Source organism: Primulina tabacum, chromosome 2, assembly GCF_025594145.1.
Source record: "Primulina tabacum isolate GXHZ01 chromosome 2, ASM2559414v2, whole genome shotgun sequence".
Taxonomy (NCBI): Eukaryota; Viridiplantae; Streptophyta; class Magnoliopsida; order Lamiales; family Gesneriaceae; genus Primulina; species Primulina tabacum.
In genome coordinates this window covers 4108733-4130773 of record NC_134551.1, presented here as the reverse complement: position 1 = coordinate 4130773, position 22041 = coordinate 4108733, and the positions used below count along the sequence as shown (strand labels likewise).

General features: G+C 34.5%; 3 protein-coding genes, 1 long non-coding RNA gene and 1 other non-coding gene across 5 annotated transcripts; all 5 read right to left on the bottom strand.

Annotated features, from left to right (window-relative positions):
• Window positions 1-1532: 1532 nt before the first annotated feature.
• LOC142526495 (valine--tRNA ligase, mitochondrial 1-like) lies at window positions 1533-10981 on the bottom strand. Its single transcript, XM_075630943.1, is given in 22 exon segments — window positions 1533-1943; window positions 2419-2564; window positions 2682-2780; window positions 3007-3114; window positions 3459-3959; window positions 4044-4295; window positions 4694-5096; window positions 6066-6148; window positions 6150-6266; window positions 6624-6794; window positions 6885-7187; window positions 7273-7330; window positions 7793-7872; window positions 8003-8086; window positions 8281-8358; window positions 8770-8853; window positions 8945-9010; window positions 9473-9545; window positions 9636-9805; window positions 9935-9997; window positions 10570-10641; window positions 10856-10981. Coding segments are annotated over 22 exon segments (3303 nt in total). The 5' UTR covers window positions 10976-10981; the 3' UTR covers window positions 1533-1771.
• Window positions 10982-13178: 2197 nt separating this feature from the next.
• On the bottom strand, window positions 13179-13250 carry TRNAP-AGG (transfer RNA proline (anticodon AGG)). The gene has a single exon. It is a non-coding gene; the product is annotated as a tRNA-Pro (tRNA).
• Window positions 13251-14066: 816 nt separating this feature from the next.
• Window positions 14067-17269, bottom strand: LOC142526489 (cell number regulator 8-like). Its single transcript, XM_075630930.1, has 3 exons — window positions 16896-17269; window positions 15812-16014; window positions 14067-14468 (listed from the first exon to the last, which is right to left on the bottom strand). Exons 1-3 carry the CDS (start codon window positions 17140-17142, stop codon window positions 14229-14231), a joined length of 690 nt encoding a protein of 229 aa, XP_075487045.1. The 5' UTR covers window positions 17143-17269; the 3' UTR covers window positions 14067-14228.
• Window positions 17270-18207: 938 nt separating this feature from the next.
• On the bottom strand, window positions 18208-19708 carry LOC142537306 (uncharacterized). The gene is made up of 3 exons (XM_075642850.1): window positions 19399-19708; window positions 18955-19124; window positions 18208-18380 (listed from the first exon to the last, which is right to left on the bottom strand). The coding sequence occupies exons 1-3, from the start codon at window positions 19469-19471 to the stop codon at window positions 18360-18362; spliced, it is 264 nt and encodes an 87-aa protein (XP_075498965.1). The 5' UTR covers window positions 19472-19708; the 3' UTR covers window positions 18208-18359.
• LOC142537307 (uncharacterized) lies at window positions 18476-18944 on the bottom strand. The gene is made up of 2 exons (XR_012818516.1): window positions 18571-18944; window positions 18476-18519 (listed from the first exon to the last, which is right to left on the bottom strand). It is a non-coding gene; the product is annotated as an uncharacterized LOC142537307 (long non-coding RNA).
• Window positions 19709-22041: the final 2333 nt, after the last annotated feature.

Here is a 22041-nt window from a genome sequence, read left to right as displayed (position 1 = left end):
TATAAGGCTATGTCATATGCCCTTTTTCAACACATTTCTTCAATTGTGCCCATATTTACGATAATAAGTAATATTTCTTTCATAAAAAATACATTTGTTTTTATATATGATCCAAATACGATATCTACATCAGAAATCGTTTCACAAAATCACATGCCACATTTTAAATCCTGAATAATCTCTAGAAATGCAAAATCATCATCATCATGAAATTAGCAAAAATAATATACTTTATGAAGTAACATGGTCATGACTTGGCCTGGAGCTGTCGGTATTACATACGAGAGAGCATTAAAGTTAGGTAAACAATACCATTCCTGCTAGGTGTGCATAAATCTAGTGAGACATTATAAATTCCTCCGCAAACATCTCTGACCTAAAAATGGTTTAATAATTATTTGATTTGACATTCGATTAAATAATTAAAATTAATGGTCTAATTTCAGTTTTTTTTCCCATTTGAGTACCCTGCAAGTCTTTGGTTGCATTTCTTTTCCAAACCTAACATAATAGACGATGCAGCTCAACTCAACCGACAGCTTTTGTTAAAATGGATTGATATTATAAATAATTAAAAAAATGTTTATAAAATATATTAAAATTGAAATTTTATAGGAGACTATTTTATCAAAAAAAAACGAAAAAGACATGGAAATCCCATTAAGAGCAAGCTGTTTTGTTAATTCGCGACAACTCGGTGGATTTAGTGTGTGCTGTTTAAGAGGACCTTACCATCAAATGGAAAATGACCCAAAAACTAAATTACCCAGAAAGGAAGACAATTGGAAATTACTGTCGATTTGATTAATTAGTTTAGTTGCACGAGATCGAGACAGGGTGGACTTCTGGTTGCATCGTTGGATCATGTCTTGATTATCGGGTATGTTTTATCCAAAAGAATAATGAAGTGTAATTTCTCGAATTTCGAGGTGACTCGAAACTGTTAACCCATTTTGATCCCGGACCAATGCTCCGATGTAATCTACTGCGAGGTCGTAATTTGTGGTATCATACAGTTCGTTCTCGTGATCATTCCGCTCCTTTTTTCCTTCGTCCATGATCATCCCATTACGCTAGAGTACTTAATACCATGGGAGAACCAGGAGCTGATTTAGTGGGACAATCACATACAAATAAATTAAAAACCTGCAGATATTCTTCTTAAAAACCCAAGATTTGCCACCTCACAAACTACATTGAGTCATCCAAGGACAGCACCACAGATCATCAAGTTGTGCTGAAACCTTATCAGGATGGCAAATGAAACAAGTGTCTTAGGAAAATAACTTGACCCGATTTGAAGGAGAAAGGAAACAAGAGCAATGCCAAGAAATCCTTTCGAGTATTTGTGTATTCCCTAAACATAATTTCAATATATTAGTTGAAACGATTACAAGGGAGACATATTACAGAAACAAAATAATAATATGCACTGGAAATACCAAAACATTATACTTGAACATACATGCATTAGAAATACCAAAACTTAATACTTGAGTATTGACATTGCTTATCTAACATGAAAAAAAAAATCATAAATATTGTAGCAGCAAATTTAAGGCTCGAAGCCATGTTTTAACTTTTTTGCAAATTGATGTTTCAATCTCTATGTTTCCGAATGATTATTGTCTTTGAATCAAACTTGTTTTAATCCCATTTAATTTATCTATAAACATCAAACAAGAGATGAAACACGAGCTAAATAAAATTAAAGGGAATTTAGAAGCAAAAACTGCCTAAAAACCTCAAAAATGAAGGTTCTTTTTCAGGATTAATGAGCTGCTGCTGCATTTTCTCGTTCTAGATGCTCACTAGCTTCCTTTAAGGACAACAGCTCTTGCAATAATGTTGCCAGTTTAGCCTCATTGTTCAGACGAATATTGGCTGGGACCTTTTCTTGGTATCCAGGAGCACTTGTTTTCTTCTTCAAGCCATCACATTGGCTGCAAAAGAAATTCACGATCAACAAGGAAGAGAGATGAAAACTTTAATCCCTCGTCCTAAACATGGCTCAAGAAACATAGGAATAACTGGGACTAAAAATTCTAACACAGCACAACAGAAACAATAAATTTCATAGTCAATCTAAATTAGTTTTAAACTCAATTTGGGTACAATACAGATCAGAAGTTCATGCAATCATCTGTGCTTAGGCTTGAGAACAAAAGATATGCGACATCATGTAACCGAATCAAACAGATTTGGGATCAGTTTCTGCACAAACTGATATTAGACATCACTGAACCCAACTTGATTGGAATAGGACCTGAGAATAACGAAGATGTGAGGTTTCAGTTAACCCACTCCAACTGGTTATGACTGGATTTGACTTTTGAACATAATAAAGATATTCATCCTATTATGCATTCACAGTACACAAAAATAATAGTAAGAAGATGAGTTTGAGATATCTTTTACGTTTGTATATCCTCCATCTTCTTCTTGATCTTGTCGCGTTCAGCCTCCACATTAATGCTCCCTCGCAACTTGAGGTGAACTGAAAAATTTTCATTGACCACTTCGAGTATACAACCCACTGGAGCAGCATCACTCTCACTTATAACCTAAGAATGATTTTAAAATTCAGAGATAACTGTTAGGACGGGTAGAAGAGGAAATAATTTGAACGTGCATAGTGGAAAAATCAAATGAAGTAGACATAAAATAACCATGTAACATACATCCAGAGACGATAATGTGGCAAGAGTTGCAATCACCAGTTCATGGTTCTTGATGGTTTCACATGCATCGTTTGTTCGACAACGAATAAAAGCTGCTCGTCCTGGTAAATAGTGGCATTTTTCATAATTGTCACAGAAGGAAATAATCCATCTTATTCATAATTCTACCAGTAAACTGGCCCAAAAACAAACATAACCCACCGAAAAGTGAAAATACAAAATATGACCATGTTTCATTTCTGTCATCTTATCCTTAAGACCAATAAGCATTAAATAGTAATAGTCTGTTCTCTTCACGAGATGGCGGCAAATAATTTTTTCTTTACCTTTCATGCCTCTCATTAGGTGGCAGCTGTGACCGAAGGGCCCTAAGTGATTTCACTAGAGATTCGACTACATCCATCTCCAACTCCACATCTTCATTGGTCCAACACTACAGACAGAAAAATTGGAATTGATGAAGACTGATTATGAGCAACGAAACAATCATCTCGCCTTAGAACCATAAATCATTTCCACATGCAAAAAAAAAAAACATCCAGCATGAAGACCACAAAACATTAGTATTATTACAATGTATAAAACAGGAATAACAGCAGAGTACAAACACTAAATCAACAGCAGCAGATTATGGAAGCTCCATAGAACTGCCATCAAAGTTCTTGCAACAAATAAGTAGATATAGCTACTGTAAATACACAATGCCTTTAGGTTGAAATATAAATGAAGGCTACTCACAGTTTCTAGCTATACACTATAAAATTTGTATAGATTTACCTCCACAAGTGATGGATATTCACATATCATAATTGATTCTTTCCTTGTAAAATCTTTCTTAGAAGGAAGGCGCTGCCACAATTCTTCAGTGATGAAGGGCATGAAAGGATGAAGTAACCGTAAACCATTATCCAAACACAACCACAAGGTATCCTGAGCAAATCTTCTTGCAGACGCATATGCCGGATCATTATCAGTAAAATATGGCTTAATTACTTCAATAAAAACATCGCACAATTGAGATAGCCACCATGAATATACAGCTGTTGCGGCATCAGAAAATTCATAGGAATCTAGAGAGACAACAGTTTTTGATATGGCTTTGTTAAGCACAGATAGTATCCACTTGCAGCTGAAAGGCATGGCAGCAGGAACAATCTTGGCTGTAGGAATGTAATCATCTCCAAGTTTACTCATGGCAAACCTTATAGCATTCCAGAGCTTGTTACACCATTGTCGGTATCCAACCACCCTTTGAATGTCCAGATTTATTTTGTCCGACTGAGAAAAATACAAAATTAACCTCTGAAGCGAAAAAGAAACTTGCTGAAATTTCTGGAAATAAAACAGAAAATAAATATTGACCTGAGCTGTATATGACACAAGGGCAAATCGCAGAGCATCTGTACCACATTCAGGAATTCCATTAGGGAAGTCCTTAGCTTGCCCTTCTTTAGCAGTTTTCAATTCATTAGGATCCAAATTACCCTCCTCCAGTCTTTTGTGAAGATCTTTCAGGGCTACCCCATTAATCACTTCTAGAGGATCAATGACATTTCCTAACGACTTTGACATTTTGCGTCCATGTGCATCCCTGATCATAGGATGCAAGTAAACCTGCCCATAGTTAAGAATGAATCTTCATTTGCAAATTCCATTACTAAAGTAAAGAACTATAAGTAGCTGTCGATCCTAATTGCTTGCATGCAAATCTCTATTAGCTGCATTAGGTCAAAAGGAGGCCGGTAAAATGAAGCCAGTTTCAGGAGGAACATTCCGTAACTCATAAAAACTTTCTTTAACAGCCTTTTAAAACACAAGCACGGCTTGTGAAATAAAAATTCCAAAAACAAGCATCATCTAGAGTATAGAGACGAGTTAAAGAAAAAAAGACTTCAAGTCTAAGTTGACATCAACAAACAAAAAGGAGGCAAACAGAGAATCAGCAAGTAACAAAATTTTAAACTTGAATGCCTTGTGCATTTTGCAGAAAATGTACTAGAATGCTTGGTCACCTTTCCAAAGGGCACATCACCTCCAAGCTTCATTCCCAACATCACCATACGAGCAACCCAGAAAAAGAGGATGTCATGACCGGTTTCCAGGACAGATGTTGGATAGAATGCTTTTAGATCATCAGTATCATCTGGCCAACCCAACACAGATAACGGAAAAAGACCAGAAGAAAACCAAGTATCTAAAACATCTGGATCATGGAACAGCTGGAATTGCTTTCCAGTATATATTTTGCTAGCCTCCTCATAAGCCTCTTCCTCATTCCTAGCAACCACCCAATGGTCATTGTATGCACCAAGTTCCTTCAATTCGTCATCATCCAACATTGCATACCATGCCGGAACACGATGACCCCACCACAGTTGCCTTGAAATGCACCAATCACGAATATTTTCAAGCCATCTGCAATGTCCAGAACCCATTAGTTGATAACGAATTCACAAAATGACATTTGACCCGATGACATCATATTATCAACAAACTCTCACCAGAATCAGATCAATTTAAGTGGAACCCCCATTCGGGTCAACCAACAAAAGAAAAACAACAAATAAAAATATATCTCATTTTTCTTCCAAACCATATCACGTAAAAACCTGGATAAATCTTATTTTTCTTCCAAATCATATCCTGTAAAATCCTAAAACAAAATTATCAGTGTTCTAAATGGCGGTCGAGGATGCAGGCGGTAGGCGGGCCCTCGACCGCACCGCCTACGCATGAGGCAGGTGTTTTAGGCGGCCCAAGCTATACGGCGTTGGGGAGGCGGGTCAAGGCAGTGAGCAGGCGGGCAATCAAGATTTTTAAATTGTAGTCAACAAATTTTAAAAATCTAGTCAAAATCAACTAATTTTAAATCTCAAAACCCTAGCACACCCCAATTTCTTTTTTAACTTTTGGTTTTCACTCTCAACTCTCAAGTCTCAACCACTAAACCCACCATGTACTGGGTGCATATGTAGATGATTTGGAAGATTAGTTATATTTAATCTAGTACTTGTTCTAATGATGGATAATGGATTGAAACTTTGAAATTTAAACTTATTTTTTGGTAAAACTAATCATATTACTTTGTTAGCATTAATATAATGATGAATCTTTATTATTATCTTGTTAGTTTGAATTTATATATTTATTTGAACATTATCTAGATGATATTATATTGTATGAAACTTCTTTGAGCTTAAACATTATTTAATTACACATCTTACATAAAAAATATAACAATTTATGATTATATTGCCTGATTGTATATGATTATCTATAAAAAAAATCAACCGCCTGGGCGGCCGAGGCGGTAGGCAGTCACCGACAATCCTGCCACCGCCTCACGCCATTTACATCCTTGAAAATTATCAATTTACATCACACCTTTTCCATTCAGCCACATATTGTTTTGGGATGATCTCCATTTTTGGATCCGTTCCATCCATGACAGCATTAAGACCTTGTTGCGCCATGCCTTTTGCAGTTGACATACCACTGGGGCTTTATGAGCGGCTCCACCACATCATTGCTTCTCGAACAAACTCCAAGGCGCATCTCATTATTTTTATCACCTCTATATAGTCCCTAAAAATGAAGGAAAAAACTATGATTTGATGGAATTTAATATCATAAAGTTTCTTGGATCCTTAAACAAGAAAACAGCACCAATTTCCTGGTACAAGATTTTAACAGAACCCTGTCTCTAAAAGTTGTATGATAAATTAAATGGAATATATTAGATGGTTTCTGACGGACAAGTTGAAATCCATATGTATGTATGTATGTATGTATGTGTTTTAATGCGAAACAAAAGCATACAGAGATCCATTTGAAAATAGATTCTGCCACATTATTCAGGCTAACTACATTAAACGGTCTACTTTAACCATTTCACCGCAAATAAACCATCAAGTATCTTTTCTAAAAAAAACCATAAAGTACCTTTTCCTTCAATGCTTCTATCAGAGCCACACGAGCTTCAAATCGTGGCATCCCAACAAAGTCTTGGCCACCATTGCTATTTATCTTTCCATCATCAGTAAAAATGTTGACAAACTCAAGATTATGACGCTTTCCAACCTCAAAATCGTTAGGATCATGGGCCGGTGTTATCTGCAAAATAAATCATGCCTTATTATAGCCATTGCTTCTTTTGGAAGAGTTGGAAATATCAATTACACTCATTCAAAAAACAATACTCACCTTAACAGCTCCAGTACCAAAATTCATATCTACAAGTAGTGCATCACAAACTATGGGAAGTTTCCTCCCATTGAATGGATGGACAACAAATTTCCCATGTACATGGCTATATCTTATGTCATTTGGATGTATCGCAATTGCAGTATCACCCAACATTGTTTCCACCCTTGTAGTTGCCACGACAATCTCGCCTAAGCCTCCTTCCAAAGGATAAGCAAATGAAGTCAGCACTCCAAACTCCACCGGTTTTTGGTATCCAGGAACACGTAATGGCATTCTCTCTTTGATTTCTATATATTCTACCTAATAATGTCAAGGAACTTCAGAAATTTTAGAATTCACTCGTTCTTATTCATAAGAAATAACGGTAAGAACTGTGGTATCTTACCTCAATATCAGATATTGCCGTCCTCAAGACGCAATCCCAGTTCACTAGTCGCAGATCTCTGAAATTAAAATGAGAACAGATCTTAGAAACTGTACACCCTATTTCCAGTAAACCAGCAAATAAATTTGAGGTTCATTCAAAACATTGAAAAGTAGAAATGAATTTAATAAGTGGGGGGTGCACATACCAAAGAAGAGATTATTCTGCCGAGAGGAATCATAAAAGATTAAAAACTATGAGAATACTAACATGATAGCATGATTTTGTGCTTATAACAAGTCGTTTAAACCTCACTGACTCATATCTTTAGGCATCAGGACAGTTACTTCATTTATAAGTGTAAAGTTAGGCCCTACAGATCACTTCAATTGCAAGTGTAAAATTAGACCAAGTATGTGATGTTCAGAATGACATACTGAAACAAATACTCAAACAGGAAGCAAGGCTACCAAGAGCAAAACCGAAACAAATAGTTCCAATACATAAAAAATGTTATAACAACTGCTTGGCATCACTATACCTATATATAAGGCCTTCCTTGTAAAGTCTTACAAAAGCCTCAGTCACAGCCATTGATCTCTTCTCATCCATGGTAAAACACTATTATGGTTTCATGGCCAAATGACAAAAAAATAAGATAATATAAAAAAAACTTCATGAATTATTCACACAAAACTTGAAATATTTGATCAAAGAAAACATGTGAGATAGCAATAACAAAAATTATCACCTCACGAGACCAATCTAAAGATGCACCCAAACGTCGAAGTTGTTTGAGTATGGTGCCCCCATACTCATTCTTCCATTTCCAAACCTACTAGCAAGTGCTCTAAATCAGATCAATTGTATCTTCAATATTGTTCAGAAGTCATGGCAAGAGAACTAATTTATACCACACATTAATAGCTCTATGTGTTTTCACGAGTTCCAAGCATCGATAAAGGGATATTATAGCCCAAGAGGGAAATGACCATAACACAAGAACAGGATATAAATGGTCAAACTCACTTCATTAACAAATGCTTCCCGGCCAACATCATGCCTAGTCATTTTCATTTCCCTCATAATTTTCTTCTCCACGACCACCTGAAAAAATTGCAATTTGTTTGGCAGTCAACAAGTCTAACAATGTAGCAATGGACATCACATGGACCATCGTAGAACTCCAAATCTTTCAAAAACAATTCAATTAATTCTAGCACTTTGACTAGAAAGAATTACAATTATATAATTCCACATAATGCATAATCGAAAAGGCCAGTTATATCAAAAATCCTCCAGAGTTTTACCAAATTTGATTTCTTAAGATAAAGACCTTGTGCATCATCTCAGAACATCAAACAACACATGGTGATTATGAGCATTATTCAGAGTCCATCCTTGCATAAAGGAGAAACATCAACCCCTCCCAGAGAAATCACCTCCCACCCGAAATCGCATAAATGAAGCCACGCAGATACCCACGAGAAAATTTCAAAAGAAAGCCAATCACTCAACCTGCGTGGCAATTCCAGCATGGTCCATACCAGGTACCCACAATGTATTATATCCAGACATCCGTCTCCAGCGAATAATTGTATCCTGGAGACAATGTATTTGTCAAAAAATAAAGGATAAAAGTATAGTTCAGTATAAACTCTAGCTTAGAGAAAAACACATCCTGCTAGAAGACCTGGATTGCTGCAGTAAGAGCATGACCAATATGTAGGGCCCCAGTAACATTAGGCGGAGGCAGAACCTGTGCACTCAGAAGGTGAAAGGAATATTAACAAATGTTTAGATACCTGTCGCAATTTGGATTTTCTAACATCTCTCCTATGATAATTGTAAGAAACATATTTCACTGTATATCAGCACGTGGAGACAGTAGACATCAGCAATTTCAAGAACTCACTAGATTTCGTTGTATTGAAAAACTCTTAGAATGATGTCAATAAAAAAGGTTGTAAAAAACATACGTGATTTATTATGAAATTGGTCGTTGGTAATTCTATATCACGCAGAAGTTTGTATGGTCCATATGCAATTATTACCTAACTTTCAGAATTCTTAATTTAAGTGGTACATGAATGTGTTCAGTTAGAAGAATCCACGTATGTGTTACCTACATTGAACATAAACAAGGTACAAGCAGTTTACATTTTATTGTCTTCCAGGTGTTACCTAACAACAAACATTATGCACAACCCAAGAAACTCACAATGACAAAAGGCTTTTTGGAGCTCTTCGCATCTGCCTCAAAAAATTTAGACTTCTCCCACCATTCATACCACCTAGATTAGACCCGTAATGCAGAAGGGTTAGAAAGAGAAAACATATAGAGCATTATCATTTGTAAAAGAAAATTTTCAATTCTGACATACGTGCTCTCCACCACATTGGGATTGTAAGTTTTTGCCATTTGACGAGATAATTTTTTCTTCTCACCCAAAGCTGTTTCTGGGTCCTTGTACTCCTCGGGGTTTTCCTCCTCCACTTCCCTTCTCGAAATTTTTTTCTTCCCGGGCTTAGGATCATTAGCTGCTTGTTGTGCCTTGATTTTCAGATAAACGGGATGAGGATAGCATCATTTTTTAACTTGGCATCATCCCTAATCTCAAGGGTGGAATCATTCTCAAGCTCAAGGATAACCACAAATACAGGAAAATGTGTTGTAGTATACCTGAAGTTTGGCTGCCTCTGCTTTTTGTGCTGCCTTGAGTTTTTTCGAATCCTTCTCTCTAGCCTAAATAGAGAACCCATCAAAGATGTGAACCCAATAAGTAAATACAAGGAGACGCAAGTTCTAGAATTCGAGAAAAATCAAGCAGGGATAGTGGATACACACGCCATCTATGACTGAAATGGCCTCCAGTCACGTGATCACATCAAAACAGAACATGCAATGCCTCATCTAATCAAAAGTTTGCAACTTTAATGCAGATATACGTATCAGAAGTATGTGAGAATTTTTTTAGGTCAGCATGTGTGGGTGGGTGGGTGTGTCCATAAATGAGTGTGCAAACAAACTATGCCAATTAAAACCAGTTTCATATGAGGAAAAACTCGAGTCAAATAGGTGGCAATGCAGAAAATCGTAGTTACCAGACAAAAGCAGACTCAAGATCAAACACAAAGTTTACACCTTTGATCTCTGCCACCCTGATGAAAAATACTGAAATCCATATACAAATTTTACATCTTCAATTTCAGCAACCCAAGTGAGTGATACTCGATTACGCCAACTAGAATCCCCATAATTCACTAGCAAAAGAAGACAGAAACTATTGACTAAATTAAGAAGATTGCTGCCCGCACCTTTTCTTCTTTCTTCTTTTTATTGTCAAGCTCTTTCTGCGTCAACTCCTTCGACTCCATTGCTCCCCCTCCCTGTCAGGAGAATATGATATTACCTCACAATCGCTCTTTCATCTCCACCAATTATCTTAAACACCACCATCAATGGCGTCAATGATAAATCCACACAAAAATGGAAACTTATAAAAAGGTTGCGACAGAATCAGAGCACATGCAGCAGCTAAGAAGCTTAACAAATTAAAGAAAATTACAAAATGAAGTGGCGGAGCGCAGGGGAGAATAAAACCTGATAGGAGAGAAACCTGATTCCGATGAGACGGGGGTGCGCGGCGGCCGGGGCTAAGAGATGTAGGGTTTTGGCAACGGCTTCACGTCTTTTTAACGTATATTTACTTATAGCTCGCATTTGGTATTTTTTTTACGTTCGACTATTTATTTTTATTATTACCTAGTTTTAAAAATTATTTTTACTTATTTATTAAATTTAAAAAAAACTTCTGTTTTAAAAAGAATTGAGTATTTTCTCTGTGATTACTGGTTTACTAAGTATTAAGTAATAATAAACTAAGTAGTTGATTTCTTCTGTTTTTTTATTAAGATAAAATTCATATTATAGAAAAATTATTAAAATAAGACGTATAATGTATTTGTAATCTCTTTTACGGTTTACGTTGTTTGTTTGATCTTTCGGAGTTTTTGTTTTCACCAAACCTTCATAGTTGCTTTGATATGATACAAATTATAGGTCTTTAGTGAAATGGTTAATCCGAACCATATTTGGATTATAAAATAATATTTTTTAAGACGATGAGTAATAACTTTTTAACGAATTAAGTCAAATAAAATATTTATCTCATAAAATTGATACGTGAAACGATCTCGTATGAGTTTTTATATATATTTGAATATCATAGGATCCATGGTAACCAATATATATGTTACAAATATCTAGTACTTGTGTATGAGATTGGTAAAGACATGGACGCTTCGAAAACAAATTTTCACACCTCAAATTGTGAAAGCCTTTTGACTGACTTAGGGCACAACTAATCTTATCAAGGAATTTTTTTACTTAAGTCATAACATTTGATTGTACATCTTCTCCACCGTGATTTTTTCCTAACTTAGACCGACAATATTTCTAAGTTCAAAACATAAATTAATTTCAAATAAATAAATAAATATATAGAGCTAAAAAATTCATAATTTTACGAACATGTTCATTAAATTTAACTCGAAGTAGTTCTTCTCGATTTTTTTACAAAAAAAATAACTATTTCATATTTTAAATCAATAATTTAACAAAATCATAAAGCAATTAAATAATAATAATCTCTATTCAGATATATTAAATCAACTTTCAATAGCTAATATTATTTTGAGGATCAGTGTTAAAGTTAATGGGAAAAAGTGCATGGAGTGGAAAGCGAAACCGTCGTTCGATATTTATATGCAAGTCTTTTTACTTGTGAGTGTTGCTGCCCAAATTACACTATCTCCCGATCTACCATCAACTTTCCTCTCTTCGACGCTCCCGACTCCGTGTTGGATTTGCCAACTGTATGTATCCATACCTCGGCGACGCGTTGATCATTCATCCGAATTGTCCGATCATCGATTGACGAAAGTTTCGTGTTTCCGAATGTTTCTTGTTTGCTAAAAGCTGAATTTACCATGTGATTATATCACATCGGTTTATCTTTTTTTTTTTGGCCGAAGTTTCTACGTTTTTATCTGTAACCGTTGCTTAATTATTGGTCCTGATTTCTGTGGGAAAAAAAACCCGATTAACTAGTTTTTTTTCTCTCTGTAATTTTTTGATCATTGATGCTTTTTTTAATACGATCCTGGTATACAAATTAAAGTCGTTCGCTTTTGTTGTGAATACATGCAGCCTTGTTTTTCGGAGTTTTGTTGTGTCCTGTTTAATTGTTGGTTCCTGTTTTTTCACATGAAATTTGTGTGAGTATGGTGGCGATGATTTAGTTAATACAGGTAATTTCTGGCATTATTCGTTAGAATCTAATATTGGTCTACCTGTAGCCGGATACTGTTCTTTTTTTAAAACAAAAGCTATTTTTTCTCTTTAAAATTTGTTGAAAAATAATTTATGTTTACTGAAAGCGGTAATATTTGGCGATTTGAGCTGTTTTGTATCTGATTCCTTGATTTCTTTGTCAGATATTTCCGGTAAATTGCGGGACCGTGCAAGTAGCGGGACATGAGGTTTGCAGTAGGTAAGAACAGAAAAGCTTCACACATCTTGTTTTCAAATAATAAAAGTGCATTTCTCACTTCAATTAAAATTCTATCTCCATGAACAATAAAATATTAATATTAGTTGTGCAGTTTTTGTTTTTTTATCAATGTAGTTTACCTCAGGGTTCAAAATTATTCCTGCCTTCCATATTTATTCACAAATATAATACAAATAAAAAAATAGAGCATAAATATCGACTTTGTATCAATAAATATAGTAAAAAAATATTAATAGATTTTGATGAAGCCCATTATTAGGCCCATTATGTATGCCATTCTTTCCTGATGAAGTCAAAGTTGGGCTCAGCTAATTGAAGTCCAAACAGAAAAGAAGCAAAAGTAAAAAGAAAGGGGCATTCCGAGAATTGAACTCGGGACCTCTCGCACCCTAAGCGAGAATCATACCACTAGACCAAATGCCCTTTGTTAGAAATCTTTAAATTGGTTACTATATATTTATATACATCTGTGATGTTGCTTGAATTGGATTCAATAAACTTTTTATTATCTATCTGAACTATTTATTAAATAATAAACTAACAAAATTGACACTTCTAAATAAGTGACCGACGATATTCTTTCGATTAGTTTGAAAAAGAGGTTTTTTTTTAACCTTTGTTATTTATTTTTTTAAGAAAATAATAAATGTTATTTTACAAATTTCTCATGAAAAATTATGACAAAAAATATATATTAATAATTTTATTTTATTTATTTACGTATATCACTAATCCCACATCATCCAATTCTAAACCACCTTTTGTCTCAATTCATTATTACCACATACATTTACTTAGCCAATAGAAAGAAAAAATAACAACCAACGGAATATTTATACGAAAAAATTAATATTCGGATTTATTTTGGAATATATTTGCGGAAATGTATCCAAATTATATATAATTGTAATTTAATTTCTAAAAAGAAAAGAAATAGCAAAAATATATATATCAATATGAGTATTTTGATCATTTTTTAGAAGAAGAAAAATTAATAAATCATTTTAAAATCATAATATCGTCCATCTATAATATTTATCTTTATAACTTAATTTGTTATCACATTATTTATTTATCATCCCCGTCTTTGCAAAAGCAATTACTCTACCATATCTTAACGATTTTTTTCAAAGAAAATATCAAAATATACATAACGTTTATCAATACAATTTCAAAATAAGCATTTGAAGAAAACACACGTCCATAAATGATTAAAATGAAACCCAAACAATACCCAAATATTTGAAGTTTTAATTTAATAGATACCAAATATAACCACAATGTTACAAACTTATTGGACAAACTAACAAGAACACAGGACACATGATGCAATCCAACAGAAGGATACAAAGTATCACAGTGTTTTCTATATTCGATTCGTATAAGATGCTCAAAACAAATTTAGCCCAAACGCCCCATGGTCTGGCCACCCGGCGGAATCATGGCCAAGACCGGTCGAGTGTTGAATCCAGGATGATGAAGCCTACGACGTACCTCACGACCTTCTTGACAAAGGGCGCATGGATGGCAAAAGACGTGAGTAGCAAAATCGCAGGCCGTTTCGCATTGCTCCCGATGAACCTCATCTTCCACAAAGCTTCCACAGCACCCACATGATCTGCTAAATGCCTCGCAGCTTCCCTGTTGTTGTGCAATGTGTTTAGGGTAAGATAGAAATCTACCATAGACCAGACAATCAATTCAAGGCGAGGTCATTAATTTGATAGGACAGGAAATCTAGCGTTGAACAAAAGGCATAGCAAATGATAATACTACAATTCAAGTATTTACAAAAGTTTAGGGCCGCGTTACTATTTCAATGTCATATATGCAACTCTAGATCACAATGAGGGAAAGTGCTGCGAACTTGTGTTGCCCATGGAATTCTGGAAGTCTTTGCTTGGCTCGTGATCGTGACACAACAATGGTAAAGTGAAGATGTAGCGCCCTAGAAATTATGACTAGAACTCGAGAGAGAGTAGCTGAAGGAAAGTGGTTTAGGAAAGCTTCCATTTATAGGCTGCATCCGTACTAGTTTAGAAGATTTGAAATCAATCTTATTTGTCACGTGCTATAATCTCATTCGTCTAGTTGGATTTCTCGGGATAATGAAATTTGAAGTAGGTTGGGTGGTCCATTTTAATTTCGTTATTCTGAATTATCAATTCTTTAGTAATACTTAATTAACAACTATTTAATCATATCTTAATTAGTACTTCATTCAAAATAAGGATTTGGGTCATTAAAGAAGACTGCAGATGATAGGTTTATAAACTAATAAAGCTCGCCTTGCACACGTAAACCAGAAAATGCAAGACATATTTCTTCCATTTGCAGTGAAAGTTTATGAGGCATGAATCATAAATTTTCTACATGCTTATCATAGACTGGGGGTGACTATCAAGTTTGGATCAGTATTAAAGAGTAAGGACATTAAAATGGATGACAGTGATACAGTTATCTGCTGTGAAACATGAATATAGAAAGGAGTGTATACATATTTTTTTACTGTAAATCGTAATGCAAAGTAGAAACAATCGCGTTCAATGGTAATTTCATTTGTTGCTCTAAAAACATGACAGCACTAAGGGATCAAAACAAGCTGTTCACGCGGAATGATGACTGAAAAGTATTAGACAAATTTTACAGAAAAATAGCATGTCCGGATTCATGCCACCCTCAGCTAAACAAAATTAAAATTTTAATCACAATTCTCTAAAAATTTAAACCCCAAAATGCCTAAGATGGCCTGCATTCTTCCTCGCCCAACACAAAGTACTTTTCCACCAACGGTCACAACGGGAAAATAGCATATTGGAAGTTGCAACCATAGTAAATTTGGTAAAAAATAGATACGGAAAATAGCATTTGTAAAAATGCGTCTTTGATCGTTTAAAAGTTAAAGGCAAACAGCACAAGGGGAATAGCAATTTATATACATCTTCGGTCAAATTATGGCATGAAAATTTAAAAACAAAACCAACCTCTAGGTTAAACTTCCGTCGCATGGCAGTACGGGTGGGATAAGAGAACCAGGGTGCAAGGCAGTTCCCACCGAAAAATGAATTCCCAATTAAGTACAAAGCAGTGTATGGCAAGCAATGATTTGCAAAAGTACCGGGAGTGGATCCGAGTCTCTCAACATTGCTTCCATAGAGCAAGCAAGGGGCGATACTACCCAGCAAACCTACTCGATGCAGAATAATCAAACACTCATGAAGAATAGAAAAAAAAATTGGGAAAGTTACATTTTCCAGATGTAATGTCTAAACAACGCAATATGCTTTTGAAATCTTAATGAAACTCACTGGAAGCAATGAAGCAGTTGGACAAAACAAAGAGGAAGCAGCGAAATATGACCACAAACATGAATAATTTCAAGAAACATTATGTTGCAGAAAGAACATGATCAAGAAAAGACACCAGATATTTGAATAGTTTGAAAGGACTAAATCTACATAAAAATACAATTTCTTCACCATCAAAACAGTAAGCAAGAACATATGAAGAAAACAGATAAAAAAAAATAAAAACAAGAAACTTCACAACTTTTTCAGAAGAAACAACGACCGCTGTGCTGAGTAGCCTTGGTATTCCAATTTACTTTAATTAGCAACTAAAGTTCAAAGGAGCATGAAGCATTTAGAGGGCACAGAGGCATTAGCTTTATGATCCTAAAGCATAGGTGGCTAGGTGCACCCTATGGGCGGACTTTTAAAGACCACAGAAACTCATTTAATACAACTAGGTTCAAGCATGATCAAACAAATCATGTTAGTTTTTCAGATATCCCCCTTTTCTATCCTTTGATGATACGCTTTCTTGATCATATTTTTCATTTTATTTACTATGTCACACATTTAAGAAACAAATTTTTTTCTGCCCAATCAACACAAGCAATTCGATTCCATTTAAGCCAATTTTGTTTTGACTTTTTGCCTTAGGTCAATCATCACCAATCAGGGAACGATCTGCAAACACGTGATTCAACAAGCCAAATATATATATATATAATATATATATAAATCTTGATTTGTGCAGGACAATTATCAGGAAAGAATGACTCACAAACTTCAAGATCACTGCTACAAAACTGATCGGTTCTCCCAAGACAAGCGAAGATGCCGGAATCCCATTGGGACCTCTGCATATGGACCTCACCAACCGGAAGCCCATCGGCAGTCCAGCCAATCGACACCGCTGCGGGAGGATGAGCTGCACCGTTCTTGGCGGTGGGATTCTTTTCATCCTTTGTAGCCTCAAATTCTTGGGGTTGCTTTGGAAGCAAAGGGTTTGATTCCTCGAAATTCGCCATTCGAATAACAAAATAACGCAGACAAAATGTCGAAATCTGAGTTGTGCGTCGTGGTAAATTAAGCGGTGAGATCAAGAAATGGTCTTTCTCGAATTGCTTATCTCGCCACGCGGTTGCTGCCTGGTGGCATTGTGGCAATTATTAATTTATTTTTTATTGATATATATTTTTTAAATAATTAATTAATAGTTTTCATTGGGTAAAGTGGGAAACAATAAAAAAATATCTATGGGATGTATTTTTGGGACATAAGTTTATTAAAATTACTCGATGATAATTCGAGACATTTTTTATTAAAATTAATTATTTCATTTTAAAACAATTATTTTAATTAAATTAACTCATAAATTATATTGTGAGAAGTGAAAATTTAAGTTATGTAAATTCCCAAAATTTGATTGATTCTATGATGCATAACAACTCGATTATAGATTGAAAATTAATAAATATAATGACTTAGATGTAAATAATTTAAAATATGTTCAAATAAATAATATCAAGTTGAGATAATTAAAGAAAAAGACACCTAAATAAATTAAAGAGAATTTGACCGCGTGAAGCTCTTGAGCTTGTCTTTTTCTCCTTTTCTTTTTAACATAAGCATTGAAACGGTCAATCTCTTCCTATGATAAAATAATTAAAAGGTTTATATATATATATATATATATATATATAACAAAAACAGATCTAATCTATATAGTAAACAAAAAATAATAATTTTGACACAAACAACATAGTAGATATATGTTAAGTCGAAGATTTGTCACATAAAATTTAATATGTGAAACCGTCTCATAATATTTTTGTGTAAAAAATAATACTTGGCGGTGGATAAGATCAAACTATACTTTCATATCATAAAATTGATATGTATGAGTTTTTTTATTATAAAATAATTGTGATTTAGAATTGTTTTTATTAATGACTTCATTATTAATATGTATGACAACAACCATACATATTACATTGTTTATTATGAAATATAAAAACCAAAATGCTAGCTGATTACATCAAACTGTAGTCATAATTCTATCTAGAAGTTACCTATTTAACTAAAAAAACTCATGGCAATCTAAATATTTTAAAAATCTCTAAATCTAGGGCAAAATACATATTAGTAGTTATAAACTCAAATAGTAGTAATTTGAAATAGAAAACTTTAATGAATCACACAATTCTCCCTTTAGAAACAGTGATTTACAGTTCATCGATCCCGATCAGCCTCGAAAATTCTTCTCCTGAAAACAAGGTTTCACGAAGAGAAGATTTATTATAACAATCAAATAATGCATATAAAGAATAAGTAAGGGTGATTTTCATCTTTCTTGCAATGTTTTCTTTTATATGTTGACTAATAAGCTTATAGTCCATATGAGACTAATATTCAACGGATGTGACGGTCTCATAAGTGTAAAACTCAATTATAACATACACCTTTCAATTACAAAACATATATTTCATATTTATCGCAACTCCATAAAACAACTCTATTATTTTTTATATATTATTAATGCAACAAATCATTTTACAATCTTCAAATTAATCACACGATGTTAAAAAATCAAAGAGTAGGTCTTTTGTGAGACGGTTTCACGAATCTTTATATGTGAGATGGGTCAACACCTACCGATATTCAAAATAAAAAATAATACTATTAGCATAAAAAATAATATTTTTTCATTGATGACCCAAATAAGAGACTCATCTCACAAAATACGACTAATAAGATCGTCAAACACAAGTTTTTGCCAAAATCAAATATCCCAACATTTTCTCGTGACAAAATATTTATTTTCGGAGGAGAGATTTTACATGTTTTTGGACCTCTCGAACTCTAGATCCATGATGGGCCAAGCCTGCTATTGTGTCGACATTGGGCTGATCCGCAGCCAGATTTGGTGGCGGGAGATACGTGTGAGTCTCTGGGCCTCGATAATCAATATCATAAACGTCAGATTCCATACTTTTCACTTGCAATTTCCCTGAGAAAAACACGCACAACTCGCATTCATTTCCTAACAAATCCGAGTAACCCAATCAAGATTATGATTTCAAACTACCCATAAATTCATATCACGAAAAATTTTACACTCTAACCACATAAAAACTATCATTATTTCGTTGGCTTATCACATCCAGATTCAGTCTACCACAAATTTCGACCCTATCGAGCACAACTAGTACATGCATTCATACGCACAGGACAACAAACTTATGGAGACATCATAGTAAAAAGAATATGGAATGGGAGAAAACCTGCGGAGAAACTCGGTGCCACGACGATGATAAAGAGAAGCAATGTTCCGATGAGTCTAGCCTTAAACTCCATGTCCCAAGATATCGATGTAATGGATTAACTCCCCTTTCTTTTCTTTTTGTTTGTTTTGGGCGATTTTTCGTAAAAGAAAGCGCAAGTTTATGTATGGAGAAATATGAATGATATTCGAGAGAATTCAGAAAGTGAGAGCATCACCATCTGCACAGCAATATATTGCAAGGACCTGATTGGGATGTGTCGGTTGGTGACATTTATACAGCGTGAGATCTCCACTTTCATCATTCAGTGTTTAGGTGTGGAGAAAGAATGGGAAGATAATCGATATATTATATATTTGGTCAAATATTTTTTAAGAAAAAATTTATTATAAGATTCGTATTTATATTTACTGAGACTGTGATTATTTATTAATGTATAACAATTTAGCACGAAATATGAGATTCAATATCCTTGTATCATCCCGATGATTGATTCATTAATGATCATCACAATACTCCACGAGCAAGCAGTGCCTTATAAATGCATGCATGTTTTCCTGTGATCAATAATATATTATTTTCAAACAAACCATATATATTTAATACATACGACGAAGGTCTGATCAAATTTAAACCTCGTTTTCAAAATTATATATATATATATATAATATTCTGTATATATTCGCAAGAATATTGTGAATGGGATGAGTGTACCCATTGTCGTTATGGGCAAACTGTGGACATTCCCATGTGTGTATTATTGAAAATATCTTAGATATGTTTTGGCTGGAGTTCACTACACAATAATCTAACATTTTATGCATGTCCTTATTATATATAATATAATAATATAAATATCTTGAATTCCCCAACTTTTTCTGCATAATCATCATTTCGTCACGTTATATATGTTCCCATATTTCTTCATCATTTCAATGTAATCTACAAGGAGCATATATCTACATGTTCGGACATTACAATGTCTTCTACCAATAAAACATGATACTCACATCACAGATACTAGTCTCAACCTCGAGCGGTTTTTATCCTTCTTAACGGCGGCTGAATCGACCAAAAACTATTTAGAATATACAGTATTTTAAATATGAGTTTAATGATACTCATCATATATGAGCATCTCATATTCTTTTACTATTTGTATATTCGTGATTTGTATCGATTTTTTGTTTGTAATAATGCATTGTAATTTCTTGGGTTGCTTTCTTTCTTTCTTTTTTTTGGAATGTGGGCATTTTTCTTTAATTGCACTTCAGTGATGATCAAGTATGGCGTCATCATTCATTAATCTTTGTGACCATTTGTAGTTGGGAAATTTAATGCAATGCTGGGAGAGGACTAAGGATTTATTGGGGATGAGACGTTGTTTTCCCATAGGCTTGGGATGGCATAAAAAGCCGGTGAATAAGGTCGACGCGTGAATTTATTAACATATATGTCAATTTACTTTGGAGTACAATGCTGAATTTTTCAAAAAATTCTATCTTAAATTTGAATTTGTTATGGTTCAATGTCTACAAGTGCTGCTAGTTGCAACTAGTCAATGGGGAAAATTTAAATTTTACCCCAACTTTATATATACTGAAACTAATATTTCATGTTTGATTCTCGTGATAAAATGATCCGTAATTGGATCTTATATAATAAAACTCGAAAGTGGCAAGCGTAGACACAATACTTTAAAAAAAAGAGTTAAAATTTATATCATTCCGATCACCGTGCTGTATCTCTCAATCTATCAATTCTTACTATGCAATATATAACAAAATGTGTAGCTCCGTGGTTGATACGTCACGCGTTTCATCTTGGACCATAGGTTACATGTTACGACATTTATGAAACACACGAAACATCGAGACAGAATTTGTGTAATAGGATTCTCCCATATTTCCCCGCAAAAGTATCAAGAATAAGTCGTCGAATGACTGTAGTCTTTTCGTCACAATTACTAAGGTGCCCAATTTGTAAAGGCATTGATTGGGTGGATGTGTCAGCGTTAAATGATGGGCCTCCATTTTTTTAAGAATTATCGAATATCAGGTTTTTAAATTTCAGCAGGAATAAATGGTCCACTTTTTAGTTGTTATATTTTAAATTGTGGTTCTCAATATTCATTCTTAGAGACGATCATTTTCATAACCGCTTCATTTCGTAAATCTTGACTTCGTATTGAGTTAGTGGAATCTACACGCATTCATTCGGGTCTAAGTTGGCGAGTTAATCAATCAAGGTTCAAGCTCGAATTTAGTCCGACTCGAATAAATTGAGCTTTGGGAAGGGAAAAAAATGTCTAGTTTTTAGCACGATTTCCCTCGTGTAAAACCGGTTTGGATTGGAACACTGCCGGGTTTAACAAACTTAACCGGTTTGGGTTTCATTGAACCGGGTTTTATAGTTTCGTTAATTTGCTTTGCACCTCGAGTTTACGAATGTGTCACCGTGTCGGTTAGATTTAGGGCTCCGATGGTTCGTAAAGTCGACGTGTTTTAGTGGGCCTTTGTTGGGCTTGAATTGAAAATTATATCCACCGAAGCCCAGTCAAGCACACGAAAGCCCAACAGAGAATCGGTGCTGAGTCGAGCTTTGCGTTCCAAACGAATAAAAAAATTGGACACTATTTATATT